A 23733-nucleotide genomic window follows, 5' to 3' on the forward strand; every position below is an offset into this window, starting at 1 on the left:
CCCTGGGACCGGCCCCGGGCAAGACTTTGCTCCTGGCCCTTCAGCACGGCAGAGCCTCCTGCTCCGTCCCGGCCTCCGGCGGAGCCCTGCCAGCGGCCCACCCGTTATTGCTGTAGAGAGAAGGAAACAGCTGCCACTCGGTCGGGGCCTCGGAGCTGGGGGAGCCCTGCTGCTCCCCAGGAGGGAAGAGGGTCACCGAGAGAGCAGGGCTTGCCCAGCGCTCTGAGCCTGAGGTGGGGACAAGCCCGGGGAGCCCAAGGCTGGAGAGGGAGACAGCACATAACAACCTCGCCAGAGCCACCCCCATGGAGACGCAGTGCCCGGCCTAGGGCTGCCAGCAGCCTGGAGAGCCAGCCCTGAGAGACACGCATCTGGCTGCCCCTACCCCAGCACATGGGTATGACGGACACAGGCGGGGCTGGCAGACAAGACCCTCACCAGGCCCATGGGGCTGGCGGGGGCGGGGAAGGGAGGCTATGCTAAAAACACTTTGGCGAGTTAAAAGAAACAGAAGTGGAGGCTGGGCCTGGTGCTGTGGGGGCGAGAGCCCAGGACGGTGCCAGGGGGCCCTCCCTAGAGCAGGCCGGGCAGCCGCTGCCCTTGCCCAGGAGCAGAGGTGCCCACAGGACGGTGCCAGCAGCTGGTGAAGCCCTCGCCCGAGCAGGACGGGGCAGTGTCCAGGGCCCCTCAGCCTTCCCCGCCCCGGGGGCTGTGCCAGGGCAGGACAGGGAGGGGCCGGGGGGCTCAAAGGGCACTTTGGTCTCTGATGAAGGCAGTCCTCTCGCTGTGGGCCTCGCAGTCCTCGCCCTCCGACTCGGAAGGCAGCTCCTCCTGCCACAGGTCCGCGGGGAGCCCCTTGTAGGAGATGAGTCCGCTGTCCAGGGAGTACACCTTGACACCCCGCAGGCTGAAGCCCGAGCGCAGCTGCAGCACCAGGAAGACGGTGATGAAAACGAGGACGATGAAGAGGCAGCTGAGGCTGGCCACCAGGATGGCCAGTTTGGAGGCGGGCGGTGCCTCGGGCTGGCCCTTGGCCAGGGCGGGCGACGCACGGCTGCTCTGCGTCTGGTGCGAGCACGTCAGGTCCAGGCTGTTGAAGTGCGAGTGAGCCGGGCAGCTGAGGCAGGCATTGGCCGCGGGCCCCGTGCAGGTGGCGCAGGAGGTGTGGCAGGGCACACACAGGTGAGGGGGGCTGGGCTCCACACTGTTCTCCGGAGCGTAGTGGGCACTCTGCAGGCTGGGCACGAAGCCGGGGGGGCAGCGCTTCAGGCAGCTCTTCTGGTGCAGGTAGAAGCCCTCCTCACACACTGCGGGGACAGGGGTGGGTTAGCGCTTGGCCCGGAGCTCTGCCAGCCCCAGACCGGCACGCCTGCCCCACGGGCCGTGGCATGTCTGAGCTCTGCCGGTCTGGGTGCTCCTGGGCACAGCTCTGCCCACCCTCCCCAGATCCCTGGGCCTGGCTGTCCAGCCCTCTCACTCACCCACACAGGTCTGGCTGGAGGTGAGGGTTTTGCAGCCGCTGCTCTCGAGCCGGTTGGAGAGGCTGGTGGGCTCTGTGGCTGTCCCGTACAGAACCAGAGTGAACTTGGTCAGGGTGCCTGCAGGCCAAGGCAGAGCGTGAGGAGCGCCCAGGGACTTGTTAACCCACCTGGCTTTAACCCTGGTGTTTGGTGCCCTCTGCTGGCCACGGGGCCGATCACTCCCCCTTCCACTCCCACGGAAGCCCAGGGGAGCAGGGGCAGGCTGTGCCCACAGGCTGCTGTGCTGCTGCCCCACATGACGGGAGGGAGACCCCGAGTGGGGCCCCAGCAGCAGCTGGCATGGGGGCCCTGGGCTGACCCCACCCAAGGAAAGGACACTGCGCCATAGGGCCTCTGCATCGAAAGGTTCCTCCAAGTCCCTCAGAGGCAGATCCAGGTTCCCCCCACCCCTCTCCCAGGTGCTTGGCTTCAGGTGCCCCTGCCCCCACCCTGCCAAGCCATGGTGCTGCAGCCACCAGCACCCAGGAGCTACCGCTGGAGCGCAGGCATTGTGGCCACGGGGTGGCCGTCTCTCTGCTCAGCACATGGCACCTAGTATACACGACGCCAGCCTGCCTCCTGCGACAGTGCAGCGGGCCAGGCGGGCTCCGGTGGGGGGGTGCAGTGGGCGCCAGGGGCAGTGGCGGGCAGGCGCCAGGGAGCTGGCTGGGTGGGCAGTTGGGGCCGTGGCGGGCGCCAGGGAGCCTGCAGCCCCTTGCACGCACCGTAGTTGTTGGCTTCGCTAGTGTTTTCAATCTCCAGCACCCAGTCGCCGGAGGGGTCCTCGTCCCACGAGTGCGTGGTCATGAAGGCCCAGTCGTTGAAGCCGTCGCCTGAGTAGTCGTGGGGCCTGGGGATGAGGGAGAGGTGAGGCCTGCTGCCTGAGACAGCCCGAGCAGTGCACAGGAGGCGGCCTGGGCAGCCCCCAGGCTGTGGCAGTCGAGGCCATACCTGGGAGCCAGGAGGGTGGAGCGGGTGCCCATGGGGCTGGTGAGGTGGATGGCCAGGTCGCCACGCCGGTTGTAGGAGAGCGTCAGCCTGGCCTGGACGTGCTCCAGCCTGCTGATGGAACTGGCCTTCCCCAAGCAGGCATCCACCTTCCTCCGGACCTCCAGGCGCTTCCCAATGTCTCTGCAGAGCACAGGAAGTGGAGTCAGCGCGCGGCCAGCGGGGGGTGCAGCCCCCACACAGCAGGGAGAGGGCCCCCCCACCCCACCGGGCCATCCCACAACACCCGAGCCGAGGTCCCAGGGAAATACCAACCCTGCTGCCTTCTCAACTCACAAGCAACAACCCTCCAGAGGCCCTGAGGGAGAGCAGGCAAGCGGTGCGGGACGGGGCCCTGAGTGCCCTCCGCTGCCAGGAATGCAGCGGCTAGGGAGGCCCCCCCAGAGCCTTCTGCCAGCCACCCTGCTGCCTCCCTTCTCCACTGATCTGCTCCTGCTCCCCCCGGACAGAGCTCCCCAGCTGTAGTGCCAGCAACACTCTGGGGCACGGCTGTGCGGATAACGAAACCCAGCCTGGGGCCCAGGAGCCGGGCAGACGGGCAGGGCTGAGCAGCAGCTGACAATGAACGTGTGTAACAGTCAGACCTGGCCTGATCCTGGGCGCTCAGTGAGGGGGCCAGGCTGGGAACGGGAGTTGCTGATGGCCCGACGGGTCCCCAGGTCAGAACACAGCCCCGCGGGATAGAACAAGACTTGGCATGAGCTTGGGAGATAAAGTTGGCTCTGGGGAGGAGCTAAGGTATGTCTGCACTACAATGCACAGCCGCTGCTGGCCTGGGTCAGCTAACTCGGGCTCTGGGACCCTCCCCCCTTGCAGGGTCCCAGAGCCCAGGCTCCAGCCCCAGCCAGAATGCCTACATTGCAGCTTCGCTGCCCGGCACAGAGCTGACACAGCCATGGGGTTTTCTTTGTGGCACAGACATTCCCGAGAGGCCTGGCTCTGGGATGGACAAGACGGGACCTCCTGGCCTTTCCTGTGCAGGCAGGCAGACAGCTCCCCCCACAACATGGGCACCACATTCAAACCAGCCCAGTTCCTGGAAGGCAGGGGGCTGCTCAGTGAGTGCGTCCTCCCCATCCTGAATAGCTGCACTGTGCCAGCCATGAATGGCTCCTTTCTTCACCTGCAGTGAAGACGGCAGCATCCCCAGAGCTCGGCTCCTGCTCCCCGGCCTGGGCACTGCATCTCCTCCCTCCCGCCAAAGCTGCCAGGCCAGGCTGAAGGTCAGCAGGGCCCAGCCGGTGCTGCAGAGAGAAGCCCAGAGCTATGAGACAGCTGGGGGGGGCGATGGGGGCTATTGACGGAGTTCCACACCCCACGTGCCAGGCGGCTGCGCTCGGCCTGGGCACTGGACGCGTGGCACGTCTGGGCTCCGCAATGGAGGGGTGCTGGTGCCAGCATGGGCCATGAGCACTCGCGGATCCCAGGGTGCGAGTCCTGGGCAGCAAGCAGGGAGGGACAAGTGGAGCTAGAGACAGGCGCCCCCCAAGCCCTATGGGAAGCACTCAGTGCCCCAATCCCAGCCACACGGGGCACAGCGCAAGCGCCAAGGAGACGGGCAAGCACAAGTGAAAGGAGCGTCTGTGTGAGCCCTGAAAAGGCCCTTGTCCAGCACCGGCTCACGCTGGCCGCTCCCAAACCACAGCGCCCGAGGGAGTGGTGCTGGCAAGCCACGTGCAGGCAGCAGAGCCCGGCACCGCTCCACACGCAGGACTGGACCACAGCTCCCCCTGCACAGAGCAGTGGCACTCCCCAGCAGCGCTGGCCCAGCCGCTCCCCAGGGAAGCCTGCAGCAGGCATGAGCCCCAGCAGAGGCGTAGCGAGCGCCCTCTGTACCCTCCGACCGGAGGGGGCCCCGCAAGGAAGGGGGCCCCTAAAAGTGGCAAAAAAAAATGTAAGGGGCCCCGCCCGGACATATGTTCAGAGGGGGCCACGTTCTTTGTTGCTACGGCCCTGAACCCCAGACCCAGGCCAGTCTCTGGCGCCCCAGCGCTCTGGCCGAGGCCTCTTCCCAGCTCTTCGCCTCAGCCCAGGGTGCCCAGAGCGCCGACCGCGGCCTGGCAAGGGGGGAACGCAGGCCCCTCTCCAGCTCTGCCCCACGTCAGCCATGCAGGGAGCAGAGCATAGCTCCGGGCCCGCCCCAGGAGCTGTTGGACTGTCCGGCCACGCTGAGGGCTTGGGCACAGTGCTGGAGACCCCCCCCCCGGGACACACCAGCCCTCACTTTGGCTCAGTGAGGATGTCGATGATGCACTTCCTCTGGGGTCCCACCGTGGTCCAGTTCCTGGCCAGGGTCACCATGGCCCCCGCATCCAACAAGCCGTAGCCATAGGAGTGGCTGACTGCAAAGAGAGAGAGGGTGAGGCACAGGGCCCTGGGCGGACAAGGAAAGGTCCCTGGGGCGCCCCCCTCCGGGCACTGGGGGGTGCCTGTCACATGTCCCGCAGCCAGCCCCGCCCAAGGCGAGCCGCATGCCCCACTGGCTGGGCCCCGCCTGCCCCACTCCCCAGGGGCTCCAGAGGCAGATTTGGGCACTTTGCTCGCACACAGGAGGGGCCCATGCCCAGATGCTCACAGCCCGGGCGAGGGGGCTGGGCAGCACAGTACCTTTGCGGCCCACGCCATTGGTGGCCCAGTCGTTGGTGTTGAGATGCGCCGGCTTCGAGGTCCGCACCACCAGGTGCTGCATGTCCCGCCAGGTCAGGTTCTTACTGCAGAGACAGAGGTGGGCTTGGAGTACCTGTGGCCAAGGTCCTGCCAGGGCCAACTCCCCACCCCCCAGTGGTGCCCAAACCAAACGTCCTGGGAGCCTCAGACCGAGGTGTCCCTGTTCATTCATGGGGAACCCAGCCCCCCCCCCCCCCTCGCCTGGCCTTACTTAGCTTCCAGGGTAAGCGCGATGATGCCAGCGGCCAGGGGGGCCGAGGCAGAGGTCCCCGTGTGCGACTCTGTGCACTTCTGCCTCAGGTCAGTCGTCACCTGCAGGGAGAGGCAAGCTGTGAGACCCCAGTGTGCCCCAGTCCCTGCAACCCAGGGCACTGCCACCACAGCCACAGCGCCGGGGGCCCCCAGCTCATTTCAAACTCTGCCGGGGGGACGGGCCCCTCCCCACTCAGCGTGGATCCCCCAGGCTTAGCAAGAGTGAACCTGGGAGCAGCTCCTGGGGCCATGGTGTCCAGAAGCCCGGTCCCTCAGGATCCCCCAAGACCATTTCCAGAGACAGGGCTCAGCCCCACCAAGGGGCTGCCCTCAGCTCTCACTGGAGGTGCAGCCAACACAGACTGCTGCTGCCAGCATGCCCTGATCCCACCGAGGCGCCCAGCCAGCCCACAGAGAGAGAACGCGCCGCTCCCAGCCTGGCACCCGCCTAGCCCGGACTCACAATCTGCTTCTCGTTCTGGTTGCCGCTGCTGTAGGTGGTGGCGAGGGTGGAGGAGCAGGCCTCGCTGTACCAGGGCACGTTGCCGTACTGTGTGGTGCTGCTGATGGACAGTGTGTAGATGCTGTTGGTGTAGCCATCGCAGTTGCAGCTGTCATGTTCGCGGCCCCCGTTCCCAGAGGCCCAGACGAAGATGGAGCCCAGTCCCCCCCGGCCCTGCGGAAAGAGACAGAGTGAGGCAGGCCCCAGCCATGGCAGCCCGCAGCCAGCCCGGCCCTTCTGCTCACCTGACTGACCCCTCGGAAGAACGCCTCCTCTGCCAGCCGGGCCGGCCCGTCCACTGTCTTGCCATCGTCCTCGGGGCCCCAGCTGGCACTGTAGATGTGGATGTGGTTGGGGTTTAAGCCCAGGGAGCGGGCCTCCACAGCATCTGTCACTTCCCCGTCCAGCATGCGCACACCTAGGGCCACAGGAGATGTCACCAGCTTCTCCAGCAAAGGCTCCGGGGCTCCCCTGCAGCCCCCTGGCTCCCCAGTGTGGAAGCTCTGGGATGGGCCTGGGCTCCCTGTGGCCTGCAAGCTCGTGTTTGCAGGCACAAGCCCCATGCAGGGTCTCCATCCCGGCCCCAGGTAGCAGGCTGAGAGGCAGGCAGGCCAGGGCCCCAGACCCTCACCCATCAGGCCATGGGAAGCAGCAGGCAGAGGCTCTCCACCAGCCTTGGGCCAGGCACACACCCACCTCCGATCTTGGCGTTGTAAGCCACTCCCACGCCACAGATCCCGTTGTTTGCCACAGCAGCCACTTCGCCGGCACAGCGGGTGCCATGTCTGCACCAGGGAACAGCAACACAGCACGGTCACAAGCAAAGCACAGGCTGGGTCCCCGCAGCCCCAGCGGCCGAGCAGCAGGCTCTGTTGCTGCCGCACACACATCCTGGAGCCGGGGCCGCTGTCCCACCGCCCAGCCAGGCTGCCCTGTCCAGCGCCCTGGGTTCAGGAACCGGAGGGGGATGGGAACGGCCAGACTCTGCTCCAGCTGACAACGAATGAGCCTGCGTCTGGACAGGGGAGGCAGGAGGTGGCTACAGCTCTGCCAGGGCACAGGGGCTCCCCAGGCCCACCCCCACTCCCCACCCTGCCCCACCTGCTGCAGATGCTCAGGGCCTGGAGCCCAGTTTCCTGTACTTGAGCCACCCCGATAGCCCCGGAGTAGAATCAGGCTCCCACCACAGCTCATCCCCCACCTCCAACACCCAGCCCGTCGGGCATGTCCCCCCCACCCCCACCCCGACAGGCTCCCCAGAGTAGCCAGGCCCCGCCCAGCCCACCACACCCCCAGGCGAACGACTCCTGGCTCCCCTCACCTGTTGTCGTTCATCTGTGTGTAGCGAGGCTGTGGGTCTGGGTCCTGGTCGTTCACATCGAAGCTGGCCCCAGGGTCCTAGAAGACAGAACCTCTGTCAGCTCAGCAGAGCCCCACGCTCCCTTCTAGGCCAGGCAGCTGCCCACGGCTGTGCTGTGGTTCACAGCAAGCTCAGGGAGCCACAGGCCAGCCCCTGCCCGTGGCATGGGAGGGAGACGTCATTCCTCTAGCAGCCAGGGCTGCCTCGCCACACTTCTGGACTCTAGGCCAGGCCCGAATCCTGCTCAGCCCGGGGCCGTGTGCCAGCAGTCTTGGGCTGCAGCGGAGTGGCAGGTGTGGGCTTCAAAGACGACAGGTCCCAGCATGCTGTGTGCCCAGTGGTGGACACAGCACAGCACGCTGGGGCTGTCCCTGCACATGAGCGCGGTGGCCCCTACTCACGTAGTTGTCCTCTAGGTCCGGGTGGTTCTTCTCAATGCCATCGTCCAGGATGGAGACGACAATCCCCCTGCCGGTGTAGCCCTGCTCCCAGGCCCCCCGCACGTTCAGGTCCCGCTGGTTCACGTTGTACTAGAGGAACGAGCCCAGAAACCCACTGATCACACCCTGAAGGGGGGGGGGGGGGGCGACCCCCAACGAGGGTCATGGAACAGCAGCTCCCACAACCCACGGCTGTCTGCAAGCTACACGAACATACAGGTAACAGAACGAGTGCACCCCCAAGCTACAGGAGATGTGCAATCAGCTGACCTGGTTTGGCCCTTCAGGGGAGTCGGGGCAAGTGGAAGGACCCCAAAGGATACTGCCCCACTGTGACCAAGTGAGAATGTTCTTACTGTTTTGTCTGAATACTGTGTGTGCCTCAGTTTCCCCTATGTGTTACTCAAGTGTCTAGGAGGTGGTGGGACAAGGGTGTGTGATACTTGCAACTAGATGGCAGTCACACCTGGCCTCTAGGGGTCTCTGGCCCTGGCTTGGCCAGGCTGGATAATGGCTGAACCCTGGTGGCTCTGTGCTGCCCGAAGGCCTTCCCAGGCCGTGCGCAGGGACTAACACACCTGCTCTGGCTGGACAAGGCTGCCTGCCGGCGGGGCGCTGCCGGGCATCGCTCGCCCACAGAGCACAGCCCGGCCCAGCAGGCTCAGCTGGACTGGCAGGGCAGAGCTCCTGGGGAGACGCTGCAGGGCTGCGGCCCAGAGGCTCGGGCTCGGAGGAGGGGGGTCCATGCTCTGCCCTGAAGGACGGGCGGGACCCCTCAGGGCTCCTCCGGGGGAGGTTTAAGAGCTGGGGCATAGCAGAGCCTGGAGAACCCTGATGGGGGGGATCTGGCATCTGGTGAGGGGCTGACACGCTGCTGGGGGAGGGGCTATCTGAGCAGGAGCTGGCCCTGGCTCTGCTAATCCCAGCCATGTGCCATTAGCTGGAATGAAGGGATTAGGCAGGGGCTGCAGGGCTGGGGAGCCCCCCTCCCCAGCAGGGGATCAGGGACCCTCCTGGGCCTGGATGCGATTCTACTCTGGATTTAGCTACACAGTCCCAGGAGCCAAGCCCCCGTCTCAGAGGCGGTCAAACCTCACGCACACACCGCAGGAGAAGCACGATCCCAGGCAGCCTGCCGCTGGCCGCAGCAGACGTTTCCCAGCAGGTGCTGCCCCCCCGTCCCGACCTGTCACCCCCCCCACTATTCCTACAATAATGGGACCATAATAGTGAGGCCTGAATGAAAGCAGGAGCTTTGGAAGGAACGTAACCGCTCCCGCTTCTGGGCGTTGACTGGCCTAATGGATGGGGAGGAGGAAACGGTGCCTGGCCCCCCAACGGCCTGCTGCAGGGTTCCTTCCTCTGAAGCAGCTGCTCCCAGCCAAAGGCAGCGACAGGACACGGAGCTGGATGGCCCACAGGTCTGCTCTCGTCTGGCCATTCCCATGTTCCCGTTAGGGAAACTGAGGCACAGAGCAGGGCGAGGCCTGGCACAGAGCGAAGCAGCTGACTAGAACCCAGCTACTGCACCCCCTTCCCCACCCTCCAGTGCAGCACATCTGTGCACAGCCCCCCCTGCGCGCACAGCCCCCGCCGCCAGCACCCACCAGGTACCACTGCTGCGGGAACTTGGGGTCTGTGGGCTCCGTGAAGGCGTCTCTCTTCGTCCTGCGCTTCGCCACCTGCTGCTCCAGCCAATGCACCTAGAGACGGACAGAGGAGGGTGAAGAGCGCCCCCTGCTGAGCAGACGGAGAAGCCAGCTCAGGCTTGGGCATCCGCTCCTCCCAGCAGCTACAGGCACCCGAGACTGACCCCAGCTAGCCTGGCATGCAGCTGCCACTGCCCTGGCCCAGCCTCAGGCTATACCAGCCCCTCTTGCTACAGGAGGCGTCTGCCTGGCAGGGGCATGGTGGGGCCTGTGCAGTACCTAAGGGGAGGGGGCACACTAATGGAGCTCAGCGGGGCCGGGAAGGTAGGAGAAGGACATCCCAGTGGGGTGTGCTCTCACCCAGTGGAAGGAGTGGCTGCAAGGGATTGGCTCCATGTCAGCCCTGCTCCCAGGCCTGGCCGGGGGCCCGCACCATCCGGCTATGGACAGGCACAGGCTCTTGGCTGGCACCGCTCCAACACACGCTGCCAGCGCCAGGCCCGGGCTGCTGGGCCAACCTGCCACAGCCCCTGGGCGAAGGAGCTCTCAGGGCAAAGGCTCCGGCCCAGAACGCAGCGTCCTGCCCAGGAACGGCCAGCATCCCAGGCAGCGTCACAGCAAGGCCTCCGGCACCGGACACTGGCTCCCCCTCGGTCTGCCCAGGAACCCAAGGCCCTGCCCATTCCCCGGGGAGCGCAGCAGCGGCAAAGAGCTCTGAATCCCTCCAGCCAGCCCTTTCCCCCACTACACAGGCACCTCTGAAGCCACCACCAAAGTTTGTGGCCCATAGAGATCCTGGGGGGAGGGGCAGAGGACCCAGTCTCCAGCCCCCTGCAGTCTTGAGGCTGGAGTGCCAGGTGAAGCCATGCCCCCCCACGCCCTCCCCCTCCCGGCTGGGGACATCAGGACCCCTGTGGCGAGCCAGGGCCCCTGCATTCAGCACCAGCCTTGGTGGGAGCCGCGTGCCAGCCCAGGAGCCCAGTCAGAAAAGGGTTCGGCCACCGCGACTGGCCTGGGCACTGGGCGTGGCCCAGCTGCTCCCCAGGACAAATGAGCGGAGCTGGCGACTAAGGGGCCTGGCGTGATCCCGGCAGAGCAGACGGACGATTGGGGGTGCAAAGCAGCGCCTGGCACTCAGTCCCGCTGCCTGCGAATGGCTCAGGGGAGCTCTCAGCCCACGTGAGACGTAGCCAGGCGGGCGCAGCACCCGCCTGAGTGCCAAGTCCAGTACCTGACAACCTGGACCCACAGCCCCCTGCTATTCCAGCCCTGGGCCCCCCAGCTCTGCTGGTGCCCCCCAACCCTGACCCACAGCCTCCTGCTATTCCAGCCCTGGGCCCCCCAGCTCTGCTGGTGCCCCCCAACCCTGACCCACAGCCCCCTGCTATTCCAGCCCTGGGCCCCCCAGCTCTGCTGGTGCCCCCCAACCCTGACCCACAGCCCCCTGCTATTCCAGCCCTGGACCCCCCAGCTCTGCTGGTGCCCCCCAACCCTGACCCACAGCCCCCCGCTATTCCAGCCCTGGACCACCCAGCTCTGCTGGTGCCCCCCAACCCTGACCCACAGCCCCCCGCTATTCCAGCCCTGGACCCCGCAGCTCTGCTGGTGCCCCCCAACCCTGACCCACAGCCCCCTGCTATTCCAGCCCTGGACCCCCCAGCTCTGCTGGTGCCCCCCAACCCTGACCCACAGCCCCCTGCTATTCCAGCCCTGGACCCCGCAGCTCTGCTGGTGCCCCCCAACCCTGACCCACAGCCCCCCGCTATTCCAGCCCTGGACCCCGCAGATCTGCTGGTGCCCCCCAACCCTGACCCAGAGCCTGCTGCTAGCCCAGCCCTTGGTCCCTGCCCCCCAGTTCTGATGAGGCCCAGCCCACAGGCCGTCTCCCTACTGTGATCACAGTCCTGGTCCCCTCCTCAACTCTGCTGATGTCCCCTGCCCTGCCCCTGCCCATCCCAGCTCTGGGCACCGCACAGGCTAGCGATTGGGACCAAACTGCCATTGCTAGGTGGCTCAGCCCTTCAACCAGGAGCTTCCCAGAGCGGGTGGGGGGCCCACGGGCAGCCCCACCAGTGGCACGGTGAGGACAGCAAGGCAGACACCACCTACCTGGGGCTCCCTGGCCAAGTGGCTGTGCCGGGACCGGTGGGGCGAGAGGGAACGTTTCACCACCCCATGGTGCCAGAAGTGGTAGTAGTCACCGACAATCTGCAACACAGAGAACGCGGGTGAGGCCAGCACAGAGCCCTCCAGCCCCCTCCCCAGGGCCCGACCTGCCACGCCACCTGCGGGCACACAGCAAGTCTGGGCAGAGCCGGGATGGGAGCCTGGACTAGACTTGCCCCTATCCCCGGCCCTCTTATTACATGTCCTACGGTGCTGAGCGCTGCCCAGACAGACAGCCCCTGCCCACAGAGCAGGGGACAGCAGGCAGGGCTGGGAGGGTCACGGAAGGTGCTCGGGAAAGCCATGGGCTAGCACCTGGGGGTCTGCACACTAGACCTTGGCTGGGTTTTGGTTTCTTTCACAGTAACTGAGTGCGGCGGCTGGGGGTGGGCAAAGGGAGAGGGCGCAGTGAAGGGGGGCAGATGGGGCAAGGAGGGGGAGGACTGGAGCAGCCAATCAGAGCCCTGAGCCAACCCTTCCCTCCCTCCAGGGATGTATCCTGTCCCCACAAAACAGGGACCCCCCAAAGGCTGTGGCCCTGGAGCCTGCTGAGGGGAGGGGCGCAGGACACCCCCCTGCTAGCAGCCCCTGGCTCGCGGGCATCCCCGGGCCCTGCTCTGTGCTCGGCTGGGGTCGAACATGAAGCCCGAGTCCCAGCACAGCCAGAGCAGCCCAGTGAGCCCGGCCAGTGCTCCGGGGGCAGGTATTGGACAGGGCTTCCTCCTGCTCCCCAGGGGAAAAGCTGGCCTGCCCCCCTTCCCCCCACAGGGGATGGGCCTGACTCCAGCACAGCCTTGGCCCCCCAAAGAGCCTCCCCGTGAGTTATTTTTAAACCCTTCTCTCTCCGGCCCCGTCATTCCCGTACACCGCCCCACACCCTGGAAACTGGCCACGAGTCAGCCCCCCGCCCTCCACCCTGGCCTTCCTCCTGGGCCCCCGCCCCCGGGGGGCATGGTGGGAGTGTGCTGGACAATACAGCCCCATGGCAGGGCCTGTCTGCTCCCAGGCCCCAGCCAGGCCCAGGCAGGCCCCCGGCACTCCACACAGCAAGCCGCCCCCACTCCCCCCTAAGCCAGTGCTTCGGGGGACACGGGCCCAGGAACATACATTGGTGAGAGACAGACCATCCCTCCCACCCCCACCCACTACAGAGAGCCCGGGGGCCTGCGCCCATGCCCCCCTCTGTGCCAATGACCACTTGCCCCATGCAGAGCTGCAGCCCAGCCTGCCAGGATGCGGCCTCCAGTAGCCCCTGCCCTGAACGCCCCCATCTCTGCCTGACCGGGACAGGAGGCCACAGCACAGGGCCATGCCTGGACGGCTCTTCTCACCTCTGAGCTGGGTCCTCCTCAGCTCAGCTGCTGTTTGGGAGCAGCCAGGTCTCCCTGCTCCCCACCCCCAGCAAGGGAACAGGACACCCCCCAGAGCGCCCCAGTGAGGCGAGCCGCTGAGCGCTGCCCACAGGCTATGCTGGCTGGGGTGGGAGCGAGGGCTTGTTCCTCCGCCCAAAACCGATCCCACTCTGCGGCGAGCGTGCAGGCCCGCTGCCTCCCTGAGGCTGCTCTCAGGGAGCGCCTGCTGCCAAGCGAGTCCGGCAGCCCCCGGGCCAGCCCGCACAGGCACAGCCTCCCGGAGCCAGCCAGCAGCAGGGCACAGGGCTCAGTCACCTCCCGGGACCGCAGCCTCTAGCTCTGCGAGACGCCACGGCCAAGTTCCGCTAGCAGGGAGCTGGGTGTCCCAGGGCTGGCGGAGGTGCTCGCTGCACACCCAGGGACCCTGGTACTTACAGCTCCCCATCCCGGCCCAGTGAGGCCGGCAGCTTCCTCCCCCACAGCCAGGCCTTGCTCTGGCCACACCTGGCTGCGTCCCCCTCCCCGGGAGGGCACCTAGGGCCATCCCCCCGCAGGCCCAGTGCACAGGCATGTCCTTTGCTGGGCACCATTGCTCCCTGCTGGGCGAGGCCTGTGCCTGGAGCGGGGAGACACCGCTGCCCTGGCTGCAGGGAGCACAGACAGCAGGCTCCTCAGGAGGGGGCGGGCAGTGGGCACAGAGCCCGGCATGCAGGCAGTCCTCAGGCTGGCTCAAGGACCTGCTCTGGGCCCTGCAGGAGGCCAGCCCTGCTCTCTCCGCTCCAGGGCAGGGCTGAGCAGTGGTGGGCTGCTCCCCACTGCACTTGGCTTGCTCCCAGGAGAGGGAGCAGGTGGCCACTGGCTGGGCCCATCCCTACGAGGCAGGTCTCTGGCGGAAGTCTCACGTCCTGGCCCAGCCTGTGTGCCGCTCCCCACTGGCATCCCCGGGCACCACAGCACCCTCCCCACATGCCCTGCCTGGGACAGGAGTCGGGCAGTCGCTGAGCCATAGGGGAGCTGGGCAGGGGCAGAGGTGACTGGGGCCCCTCGGATTCGAAGGAAAAAGGCAGCAGGAAGTGCCCTGCCCAGCCGGGGGCCTGCAAATCCTCCCAGAGCAGGTGTTGGGGCCAGGCAGAGGCAGCAGCTGGGCTCTGCTCCCCTGCACGGCCTCCCGCCCAGCACAGGTGGCTGGGCAGCCTGGCTCCCTGCCCAGAGCAGCCACAGCACACACCAGCGGCTCCCGCACAAGCACATGGGTGGAGACCAGGCATCTCTGCAGCCCCAGTCCCCCACTCCCGCCTGAGCCAGGGCCCCAGCCAGAGAGCTGAGCGCTGCCCTGCCCCATGCAGCCCAGAGCGGGAGGGTGGCCATGGGGTCCAGCAGCTCTGGGTTTGAGGGGCTGCTCTGCCGCAGACACCCTGTGTGACCTGGGCGAGTCCCTTCTGTGCCCACAGGGCAGTGCCCTGGGGGCAGGGCTATGGTGCCAAAGGCCAGAGACAGGCCCCCATGCATCCTGTCAGCGGGGCCGTGGTCCTGGCCAGGGGCAGGCCAAAGGATGCGACCAGCGCCACGGGATATGGGAGCTGGGGGAGAGAAAAGCTACTTGGTTTCATAAGCCGCCCTTGGCCCAGTGAGCGCCACGTCGCACCTCGCCTGCCTGGGCCAGGAACAGGGGCCCATTGTTCCCCAGAGCAGCTCCCAGCTCTGCCTAGTCACCAGCCAGGATTAGGGCCTGCCCGGACCGAGCAGTGATGCTAGCAGGCAGCCCAGCCTAAGCCCCAGCCAGCCACCTGTCCTGCAGGAGCCCTGTTCCAGAACAAGCCCCTAGCGCCGAGTGCCCCCGAGGCTGTGGGAATGGGCCATGTTCAGGGCAGGCCCAAACCCTTCATCCCGAAAGCCCACCCCCCCACATCCCAACCCTCTGCCCCAGCCCTGAGCCCCCTCCCACACGCCGAACCCCTCAGCCCCACCCCCACCACATGAATGTTATGTGACACATCACCTTCATACCGGTGGACATAACAAATTAGAGGGACACTGCCAGCCCCATGTCCTGCCCCCTTTGAGCCTCACCCCCAGTCCCGCGGGCCTCCTGCCAGCTGGGGCGTTGCAGGCGGGTGCTGCTGGGAGGCCCAGGCCAGACTGGTGCCAGCCCTGCCCTGCGTCACACTGGTCTGAGATGCCTCATCAGGGAATTAAGTGAACTGGATGAGCCAGAAAAACGCCATCCTTCAGCTGCGGTGCCAAGTGCAATCACTGCAGCAGGCTGGGAGGGGGCCCCCTCCTCAAACCCACGCAGCTCTGCTCTTCCCTCCAGGATCTCGGCACCAGCCTCAACGGCTCCCTGTCACCAGCTGCTGCTGCACGGCGGGAGGCGGCATGCTACCCAAGCAGGGGTTTGACCTACTGCCCTGGCCAGGGGACCCTGAGTTCATAGCGTGCATTTGGCAGAGGGGTCTGTGCACTCCCAATGCACTCTGGGACCTGCCCCAGTGGGATGGAGATGCGTGGGGCACGCCGGGAGACGCAGTCTGAGTAGCAGAGCACCCCACAGAGCAAGCTGGGGCACTGCCCTGCAGGGACCTCCTAGCGACAGGCCCAGCAGTAGCCAGCACTGTGGGGCCACAGACCAGGCAGCTTCTCCCCCAGGCCCTGGCCCTCCAGAAGCCAGCCCAGCGGGCTCTGCAGCAATGCAAGCTCCAGTCCAGCTCTCCCCCACTCGCCTGCGCAGCGGCGGACTGAGCCCCAGGGCACCAGCGCTCCCCAGCAAGCATGGCCCTCCCTCGGGCAGCAAAACCAGACCCACGGCCAGCGAGGAGACCTGCCGGAAGAGCAGCTCCGGGTGCAGAGGAGGAACCCTGGCCTCAGTGCGGGGTTTGAAGCTTTCACTCCAATTCTAAGATCTGTACACGGGTCAGGCCCCTCCGTGCCCCCCCCCCCTTCCCAGCCCGCATCGTCAGAGCAAACGCCAGGTCCCTCTGTGCCCCCCCCCTCCCAGCCCACACCGTCAGAGCAAACGCCAGGCCCCTCTGTGCCCCCCCCCCCCTCCCAGCCCGCACTGTCAGAGCAAACGCCAGGCCCCTCTGTGCCCCCCCCCCCCAGCCCGCATCGTCAGAGCAAACGCCAGGCCCCTCCGTGCCCCCCCTCCCCTTCCCAGCCCGCACCGTCAGAGCAAACGCCAGGCCCTGACTGCTCTGGGAAGTGCTAGCCCCTGCCCCCACCCACGGCAAGTGCACACAGTCCTTGAGCCCTGCGTGTGGGTCCCTTTACGAGCCAGCAGAAAGAGGCACCCGGGCTATTCCGGAGGCAGCTGCTTTCCCTGCCCCCCAGCCGGCTGCTGCCGGATGGCTCAGAGCAAGGTCCCAGCCCTGCCACTACCAATTGTGAAACTTCCTGAGGGATTTCAACCCCCCCTCCACTTCCTTCCTGGCAGAGCGAGAGCCCTGCACCCTGCCGGCTGAGGAAGGCCTCCTTGGGGGGCATAGAAGCCCGCTACTCAGACCCCCACATGCACTCCCCACCCCCAGCTCTGCCCCCAACTCACCCCCAGGGCAGGTGGGGCTGGGCCAGTCGCTCTCCTTGCATGTGCCCCGTGAAGCCCTGGAACAGGCACCGTGGCAGCAGTGGTGATTTTCACCAGAGGCTTCACTCCACACGCTGCGGGCGCAGGGTAGGGCAGGGCAGAGCCCCGACTGGACCCGGGCAGCCCAGCCCCCCACCTGACACCAACCCGGGCGCCCCCCCCCTCCACTCCTGGGGGGGCTGTAGGAGAACAGCCAAGAATGCAGGAGGGTTGGGTTCCCCTTCCCCCGAACTCCCCACAGCCTGAGGCCCCAAGGCCCAGCAGAGCCCGACCCCACGTCACTAGGGCAGAGCCCAACAGCAGCCAGTGCTGCCAGGGCAGGGTGCAAGGGCAGAGCCAGCCCCCCAGATCACCGACATCCCAAGCCCCTGCTCCCTCCAGTACACAAGTGCTCCTGAGCACTCACTCCTCAGCCAGAGGAAGCCTGGCAAACTAGCAGCACCCTCCCCGGCAGGGCAGCAGGCAGCCCTAGCCCTGTGGCCCCCCGGCAGGCAGTGCTTCACCAGGGCTCCCGGGGGGGCAGGGAGACATTCCACAGCCTTGCCCCCTTCGGTCAGGGACAAAGCAGGCGGGGAGCAGGGAAGTGCAGCACAGGCTGGCTCAGGGGGCCCGGGCAACTGCTGTCTCCACCCAGCCTGAGGTAGCGGGTCCCAGCCACCCACTGCTAGGCCCTAGCTGGGTCACCCAGAGGCGCACGCCTGGTGGCACTTCATGCTCTGCTGGTCACACCGCTGCGGGCTGCATCCAGTGCTCCTGAGGACATGTCACATTTTCCCACAACACTTGAGCCAGAGAAAGCGATGACGCCAGTGCCCTGGGGCAGCACTCCCACCGCTGCTCATGAGCCAGGGGCTCAGGGACTGGCCCGGAAGAAAGAGCTGCCACCAGGACAAGAAAACAAAGGGCCAGCCAAGTCCCCGCCCCGCCTGTTGCACGCTCCGCGAAGCATCGGCCCTGCCAAGGCCAGGGCCTCACCTCCAGGCACCTCTCCAGAGTGGTGCCTTCGCTATTGTTGGTGTGAACGGCAGCCATGCCCCCGCCACGGGGAGCGGGCGCTGAGCATGGACAAGAGCCCTGGGCCTCAGCCAGTGCTGCAGAGATCGCAGGGGCTGCCAGGCTCCCAGCACAGAGATAAGAGAAGGGATGGCAGAACCAATGGGGAACTGACAAGTCCCACACAGCCCCCATGCCCACACGCTGATGGAAGGGAAACAGGGCTGGGCTGACACATGCGTTTGCAGAGGTCATTCCTGGGGAAGGACACAGGAGTCATTATCAACAACCCGCCTGACCAGATCTCCCGCAGCAGGTCGCAGCACCTGCCATCCCGCACGGGAACGCTGGACCTTTGTGCCCAGCTCACTTGAAGGGGAGCAGCTGGCAGGGGTCCTGGAGACTCACCCAAACACTGCTCCTTCCGACGCAGCCACCCCACAGCCCTGCCTCGCCCACTCAGTCTGCTGGGGGTGGGATCGGAGTGCATCCCCTGACTCCCCAGTCCGTGGGAAAGTCAGCTCCATGCTGGGCTGAGGGCCACCCTGCCAGCCGGTGGGGGGGGGGGGGGGAAGCCCTGCCCCCAGCCCACACCAACCCAGGAGTGCCAACAGAGGCCCTGCAAGAAGAATTGCGCTGACAGGGCCCCAGGTACCTGCCTGGCATTGTGCAAACAGACTGCCCCTGCCCCCCAGGGAGAACTGACCCACATGGCCCCCGGGCAGGCTCTGATGCAAGGAGACAGAGGGCCTGCTAGGGGCAGGCTGAGCACCAGGCACACAGGACTGGTGGGGGTGGGGGTGGCTCCAAGCAGGGAGAAGCTCACTCACCGGCCCAAGGTTGAGGAATCCATGCTTCCTGGCCAGCCTGTCAGCCTCCTGTGGCCCCGTTGGGACAAGCACGGCCCAGGTGTTGGTGTAGACGCGCTGGCCTAGCCCCTCCTGGGCCAGCAACGCCACCGCCACCACTGGAGTCCACAGCAAGAGCAGCAAACGGGGCCCCAGATCCATCAGAAGGTTGGAGCCTCTCGCCGCGGGCCCAGGAACACCAGTGCCCAGCAGGCGCTCCTCGCTCAGCGCAGCCGGGCGCTCCGCCGCTCGCTCTGCCCGGCTGGCCCTCCAGCCGGCCTGGGGATCATGGGGACGGCATCGGAGCAGCAGGCTGAGCGCGGTGAGCCGAGGGGCTGGACAGCACCACAATGGATCAGAGGTCCCCTGGAGGAAGAGCAGCACAAGTCAGGGCTGAGCCTCTCCACAGCGATCAGCCCCACAGAGCCCCCAGGAAACAGCCCTGCTAGGAGAGCCTGCCCAGGCCCCAGCGCACACGCACAGAGCGCAGTCCTGGACCGGAGGGGGGGCGAGCCGCGAATCCCTCACAGAGGGGCCCTGCCCCCCGCCCAGTCCGGGAGCTCTGACCAGCTCCCAGCTGCAGAGTTCCAGGAGGCCTTGCTCATCTCACACTGTTTACCCTGCTATTGGCCAATGTGTGTTTATGCTCGAGGCTTACAAACAGGCAGACACAGCCAGCAGGGAGCAGGGCAGGCCGTGTTTGCCGAAGGAGGGGAGAGGACAGCAAATGGCTCCCTCTGCCCAGGCAGAAGCAAACAGGAAACCCACCCCAAGCGCCCAGCTGGAGGCAGACCCCACCTGGGCAAGGGGCAAGCAGCCAAACCACCGGCGGGGGGGGGGGGGGGGGGAAGAGGGAGGAGAACCTCTCCATATCCAGCAAAAGAAACAAGCAGCTCCAGCACCCCTCGCCCACCCACACAGGCCTTTAATCAGCTCCCTCACTCACAAGGGTGCTGAGAAACCCAGAGCCAGGGGACCTGGGAGAGCCACTTGGAGACCCCAGCTCCAGCGAGCCAGCTGGGCCACCAGGCCCAGGTGACATGGGCCCAACCCCACCGTGCAGGCATGGCCATGCGGCCCCTGGCTTGGGAGGGGCTGGGCACACTCAGTCTGACTGCCACGCAACACGGGCACAGAGCGTCAAGGCTAGGCACCGGGGGCAAACCCCATGGATCCAGGTGAAAACCCGGAAGGGGGAAATGGGGATCCCATGGAGCACCTGGCTAGCAGAGGCAGCAGCAGCAGCCTGTAATTAATTGCCTACAGATCAAAGAACCCATTGATGGCAGAAATTACCCCCTCCTCAGCTCAGCACCGCCCAGCCTCCCAAAACAGTTTACACGTTGGCACCCTAAGGAGACGCAATAACGGTGTGCGAAGGAGGCCTGGGGGGAGAATGGGGGCACAGTCCCTAGCATGAGGCGAGGGGCTGCAGGAAGTCCTTGAAATAGAGGGGGATGGGGTAGCCCATAGAACCTGGGGGGTGGAGAAATGCAAAGAGCCCTGACCTAAGCTAGGAAGGCTGTGACCCGCAGTTACAATTCAGCGGAAGATTATTGCAGGGGACAGGAGTGGCCTTAGGAGGGCGAGAGGGGCCCATGCCTCGGCCACCTAGCAAGGGACGAGGGGCTGCACCGAGTGGCATGAAGTGCCTGCTTGGGGCTCTCTAAGACCCAGGCACTACAGGCCCCTGCCCGCCCAGCTCCTGGAGCCAGGGGATGGGATCAAGTATCAGGGGGTAGCCGTGTTAGTCTGTATCTACAAAAACAACAAGGAGTCTGGTGGCACCTTAAAGACGAACAGATTTATTTGGGCAGAAGCTTTCGTGGGTAAAAACCCTCACTTCTTCGGATGCATAGCTATGTGAGGTTTTTACCCACGACAGCTTATGCCCAAATAAATCTGTTCGTCTTTAAGGTGCCACCAGACTCCTTGTTGTTTTTTTTAGGGGATGGGAGTGATTCCAGCAAAGAGCCTAAGCCCTGGGCCTGGGAAGAGGAGCAAACAGCGAAGTTGTGATGGCTCAGGGAGGGGGGTCCCCATGTTCCTCAATGGAGGGTTAACACCACACCCCACTGCTCTGGGGGCCCTGCCACCATCCCCCAGCCGAGGGCAGTGAGCCCGGCCCACCCACTGACTCAGACACATCCTGGCTGCTGTCACCCTGCTTCTCCCCAGGTGTGGGGACGGCGGGAGCTCCTGCTGGGAAAGGAGGGGGCCCCATACCCCTGCTCCTACCTCTCTGAAAGGGGAAGGCCCCCCCTTGTGGGGGCAGGGCTGATGGGTGGAGCTGTAGTGTGCCATGGAACGCCAGGGCCTGGCCCCAGCTGCCCTTGCCATACGGATGGCCAGAGCGGGGCTCGCCCTAGCCCCATCTCCCACCTAGACAGGCTCTCCCGAGCCCCTAGCTTGTTTCCATGGAGCAGGAGGGATTAAATTCCTTACGCTAGGGCCCAGAGCCTTGTTGAGAGTCACTGCACAGCCTGTGGTGCCTGCCCCTAGCAACTTGCAGCCCTATAAACCACATGGGGGATGCCCCGGGGCATGGGGCAGAGGGCAGCAACCCCTGGGCTTCCAGAGACCAGCTGTGCACAAGCACAGAGGAAAGGCTGGGGTGGGGTGGGGTGGGGTGGGGGGCACAAAAGGTTATCATGGACTCAGAAGTAGCTCAGCCAGCGATTCCAGGGTGGCTCCCACCTAGCTGTTCTGCACCGGCAGCACCACAGCCGGGGCTACGCCACAGACCTGACATTCCACAGGGCACCCACATATAACTGGGTGTGTCTCCGCCTAGCTTGAGTCCTGCCTGCTAAACTCTGGCACTTAATGATAGCCTGTGGGATTCACCAACACTAGGTAATGACACAGCCCAGTGCAGAGACGTGGCCAGCCAGACTACATGGCCCAAAACAAACCACTTCCTCCTGAGAGCAGCCGCTGGGGCGGCCAGTCCCTCGATTACCCAGCTGCCCACCTTCTGCGGGTACAGCACTGCCCACCTGCATCCAGGGCTGCTCCAGTGCCCACTGATGGCAGCAGGGGCTTTACCCAAGCAGGAGATGGTAAGGCTGCTCTCCCCCGTCAGGAGCGCCTTACAGCCGTTGGTTTCCTCCCCAGCCCCCCCAAAGACCCATGTTTCTGAAGAATGCGGGGGTCTGGACCACAGAACTGCCCATCCCCACAGGAGCACTGAGGAGCCACCTGGCCTAAGTGGGAGTAAGAACTGCCACTTCTAACAGTCATTTTAGAGCGACTGGCAGTGCAGTGTGCCAGGTGCTTTCAGCCCCTAAGACCACCCAGCCTGCCCCAACTGCCCAGCAGTCCAGCTGGGGCCCTCCCTCAGCTCTGGCAAGTTTGGGGCACTAGGTTTGGAGGTGCTTTGGGGTCCCCAAGAAAAGCTCCCCTCAGCTCCACCCTCAAGCCCAGCATGTCCAGGGGACCAGCGACACCGTTCAGAAGCCAAGACACTGACGGGGGGCGGCTTTGGGAAGAACCTGAGCGCACACCCTGGGTCTGCTCCCACCTGCTCAGAGCATACAGAACACAGCTCCTAGCCTAGAGCCAGGTGGAGAGGGCTCTGCCCTGTCAGTGGGGCAAGGCTGTGGGGTCACCAAAGCAGGAATGTCCCACTACGCAATGGGGCCACCCCACAAATGTCACCTGGGACAGAAACGATTCACAGCTGGCCTGAGCCCCGCCGAGCAGCAGTGCCATCGCCACCCGAAACCAAGCCCCAGAGCACACGCACTGCCTGCCTCGCCTCCCACCCACCTACGGCCCCTTCTGCGCTAGCTAAATTCCCACCTTCCAACCAGACCAGCCGCCTTGGCCCACGGACTCAGCCCACAGCGGGAAGCGCCGGGCTCAGGCCCGCAAACAGCTCCCCCAGCACAGACACTGACTCACCCGCCCGTCTCACGAGCAGGGGCTGCTCCCAGGCAGCCTCGCCCGCCCCCCAGCCGGCTCCGGGGGCCTCGCCCGCAGGGCGGAGCAGGCTGTGAAGTGGGGTCCCACAGCCCCAGTTCTCGGCCGGGCTCCCCGCAGCACCTGAGCCCTCGCCCAGCAGGGGAACCAGCCAGGCTCGGGCGCAGGCCGGAGCTGTCAAGCCCCAAGCCAGGCCTCGGCTCTCCCCGAGCCCGAGCGCTACGGCTCGGCTCTCCCCAGCTTCGGCCTGGCTCGGCTCGCGGGGCTCCCGGGGGAGCTGCCCACGGGCTCGCCCAGCAGACGGGGCGCCCCGGTCCCCCCGGACGGGCAGGGGGGGCGCACGACACGACACGACACGGCCCCTCCCCTCCGCGCCCCGCTCCGCGCCCGGCCCAGCCTTACCCTACGCGGCGCTCGGCTCCGCTCGGCTGGCGGCCGCGGCCCTTTATGGGCGGCGGCGGAGCAGCGTCACCTCGCGGGGAAGCCCGGAGCCCCCGCCCCGGAGCCGAGCCCGGCCCAACAGGAGCAGGGGGGCCAGGCCCGGCCGCCGCCTGGTGGCTCGCCGCAGCTGTCAGCCCGGCCCGGCCCAGCGGGCGCCGCCGGATGCCGTCACTGCTGCAGCGGGCTCCCTCCGGCCCGGCGCCCGGCCCCTCCTCGGGAGGCGGCGCCCTCGGCCCCGCGCCGGCCCGGGGGCACCCGGGGGACCCAAGGCCGGGCCCAGCCCCTGCAGTTCCGGTGCGCGGACAGGGACCCCCGGCCCTGCCCCCCCCAGCATGGGGGTCACCTCCCCGGTCCCCTTCTCCCCCCCACGACATGGGGGTCACCCCCATCTGGTCCCCTTCTTCTCCCCCACATGGGGGTCGCCCCCCACCCGGTCCCCTTCTTCCTCCCCCGACATGGGGGGTCACCCCCCCGGTCCCCTTCTCCCGCCCCCGACATGGGGGTCACCCCCACCCAGTCCCCTTCTCCCCCTCTGACATGGGGGTCACCCCATCCCCTTCTTTCCCCCCCCACATGGGGGGTCACCCCCACCCGGTCCCCTTCTCCCCACCCCAACATGGGGGGTCACCCCCATCCCCTTCTTCCCCCCTGACATGGGGGTCACCCCCACCCGGTCCCCTTCTCTCCCCCTGACATAGGGGGTCACCCCCCTTCTTCTGCCCTGATATGGGGTCACCCCCTGACCCAGTCCCCTTCTCCCCCCTCCTCAGCATGGGGGTCACGCCCGATCCCCTTCTCCCCCCCAGCACCCCCTCCCACTCCACGCCTAGGGGGTGCATTGCTCCTCCGAGGAAGCTGGGGCCCAGCTTGCTGTGAGGGTTCCCCTGGAAGGATTTGGCTGGGAAGTGTAATAACCTCCCCCGCAGGTCCCTGGGGATATTGGACCCAGGGCCTGTAGTAGACACCTCTGCCCTGAACTAGAAATTAGCTTCACCTTGAACGATCCCTGAGAATATGTATTAACTGCTTAT

At 66.2% G+C, this 23733-nt stretch overlaps 1 protein-coding gene across 1 annotated transcript; it reads right to left on the reverse strand.

The window, feature by feature from the left end:
- Positions 1-744: 744 nt before the first annotated feature.
- Positions 745-18942, reverse strand: FURIN (furin, paired basic amino acid cleaving enzyme). The gene is given in 17 exon segments (XM_065411690.1): positions 745-1307; positions 1482-1598; positions 2246-2370; positions 2472-2651; positions 4753-4870; positions 5136-5239; positions 5407-5507; positions 5911-6123; positions 6195-6367; positions 6646-6734; positions 7271-7347; positions 7711-7839; positions 9357-9452; positions 11508-11606; positions 18320-18703; positions 18819-18845; positions 18847-18942. Coding segments are annotated over 17 exon segments (2691 nt in total).
- Between the last annotated feature and the right edge of the window lie 4791 nt (positions 18943-23733).

This window comes from Emys orbicularis, chromosome 10 (assembly GCF_028017835.1).
Source record: "Emys orbicularis isolate rEmyOrb1 chromosome 10, rEmyOrb1.hap1, whole genome shotgun sequence".
Classification (NCBI taxonomy): Eukaryota; Metazoa; Chordata; order Testudines; family Emydidae; genus Emys; species Emys orbicularis.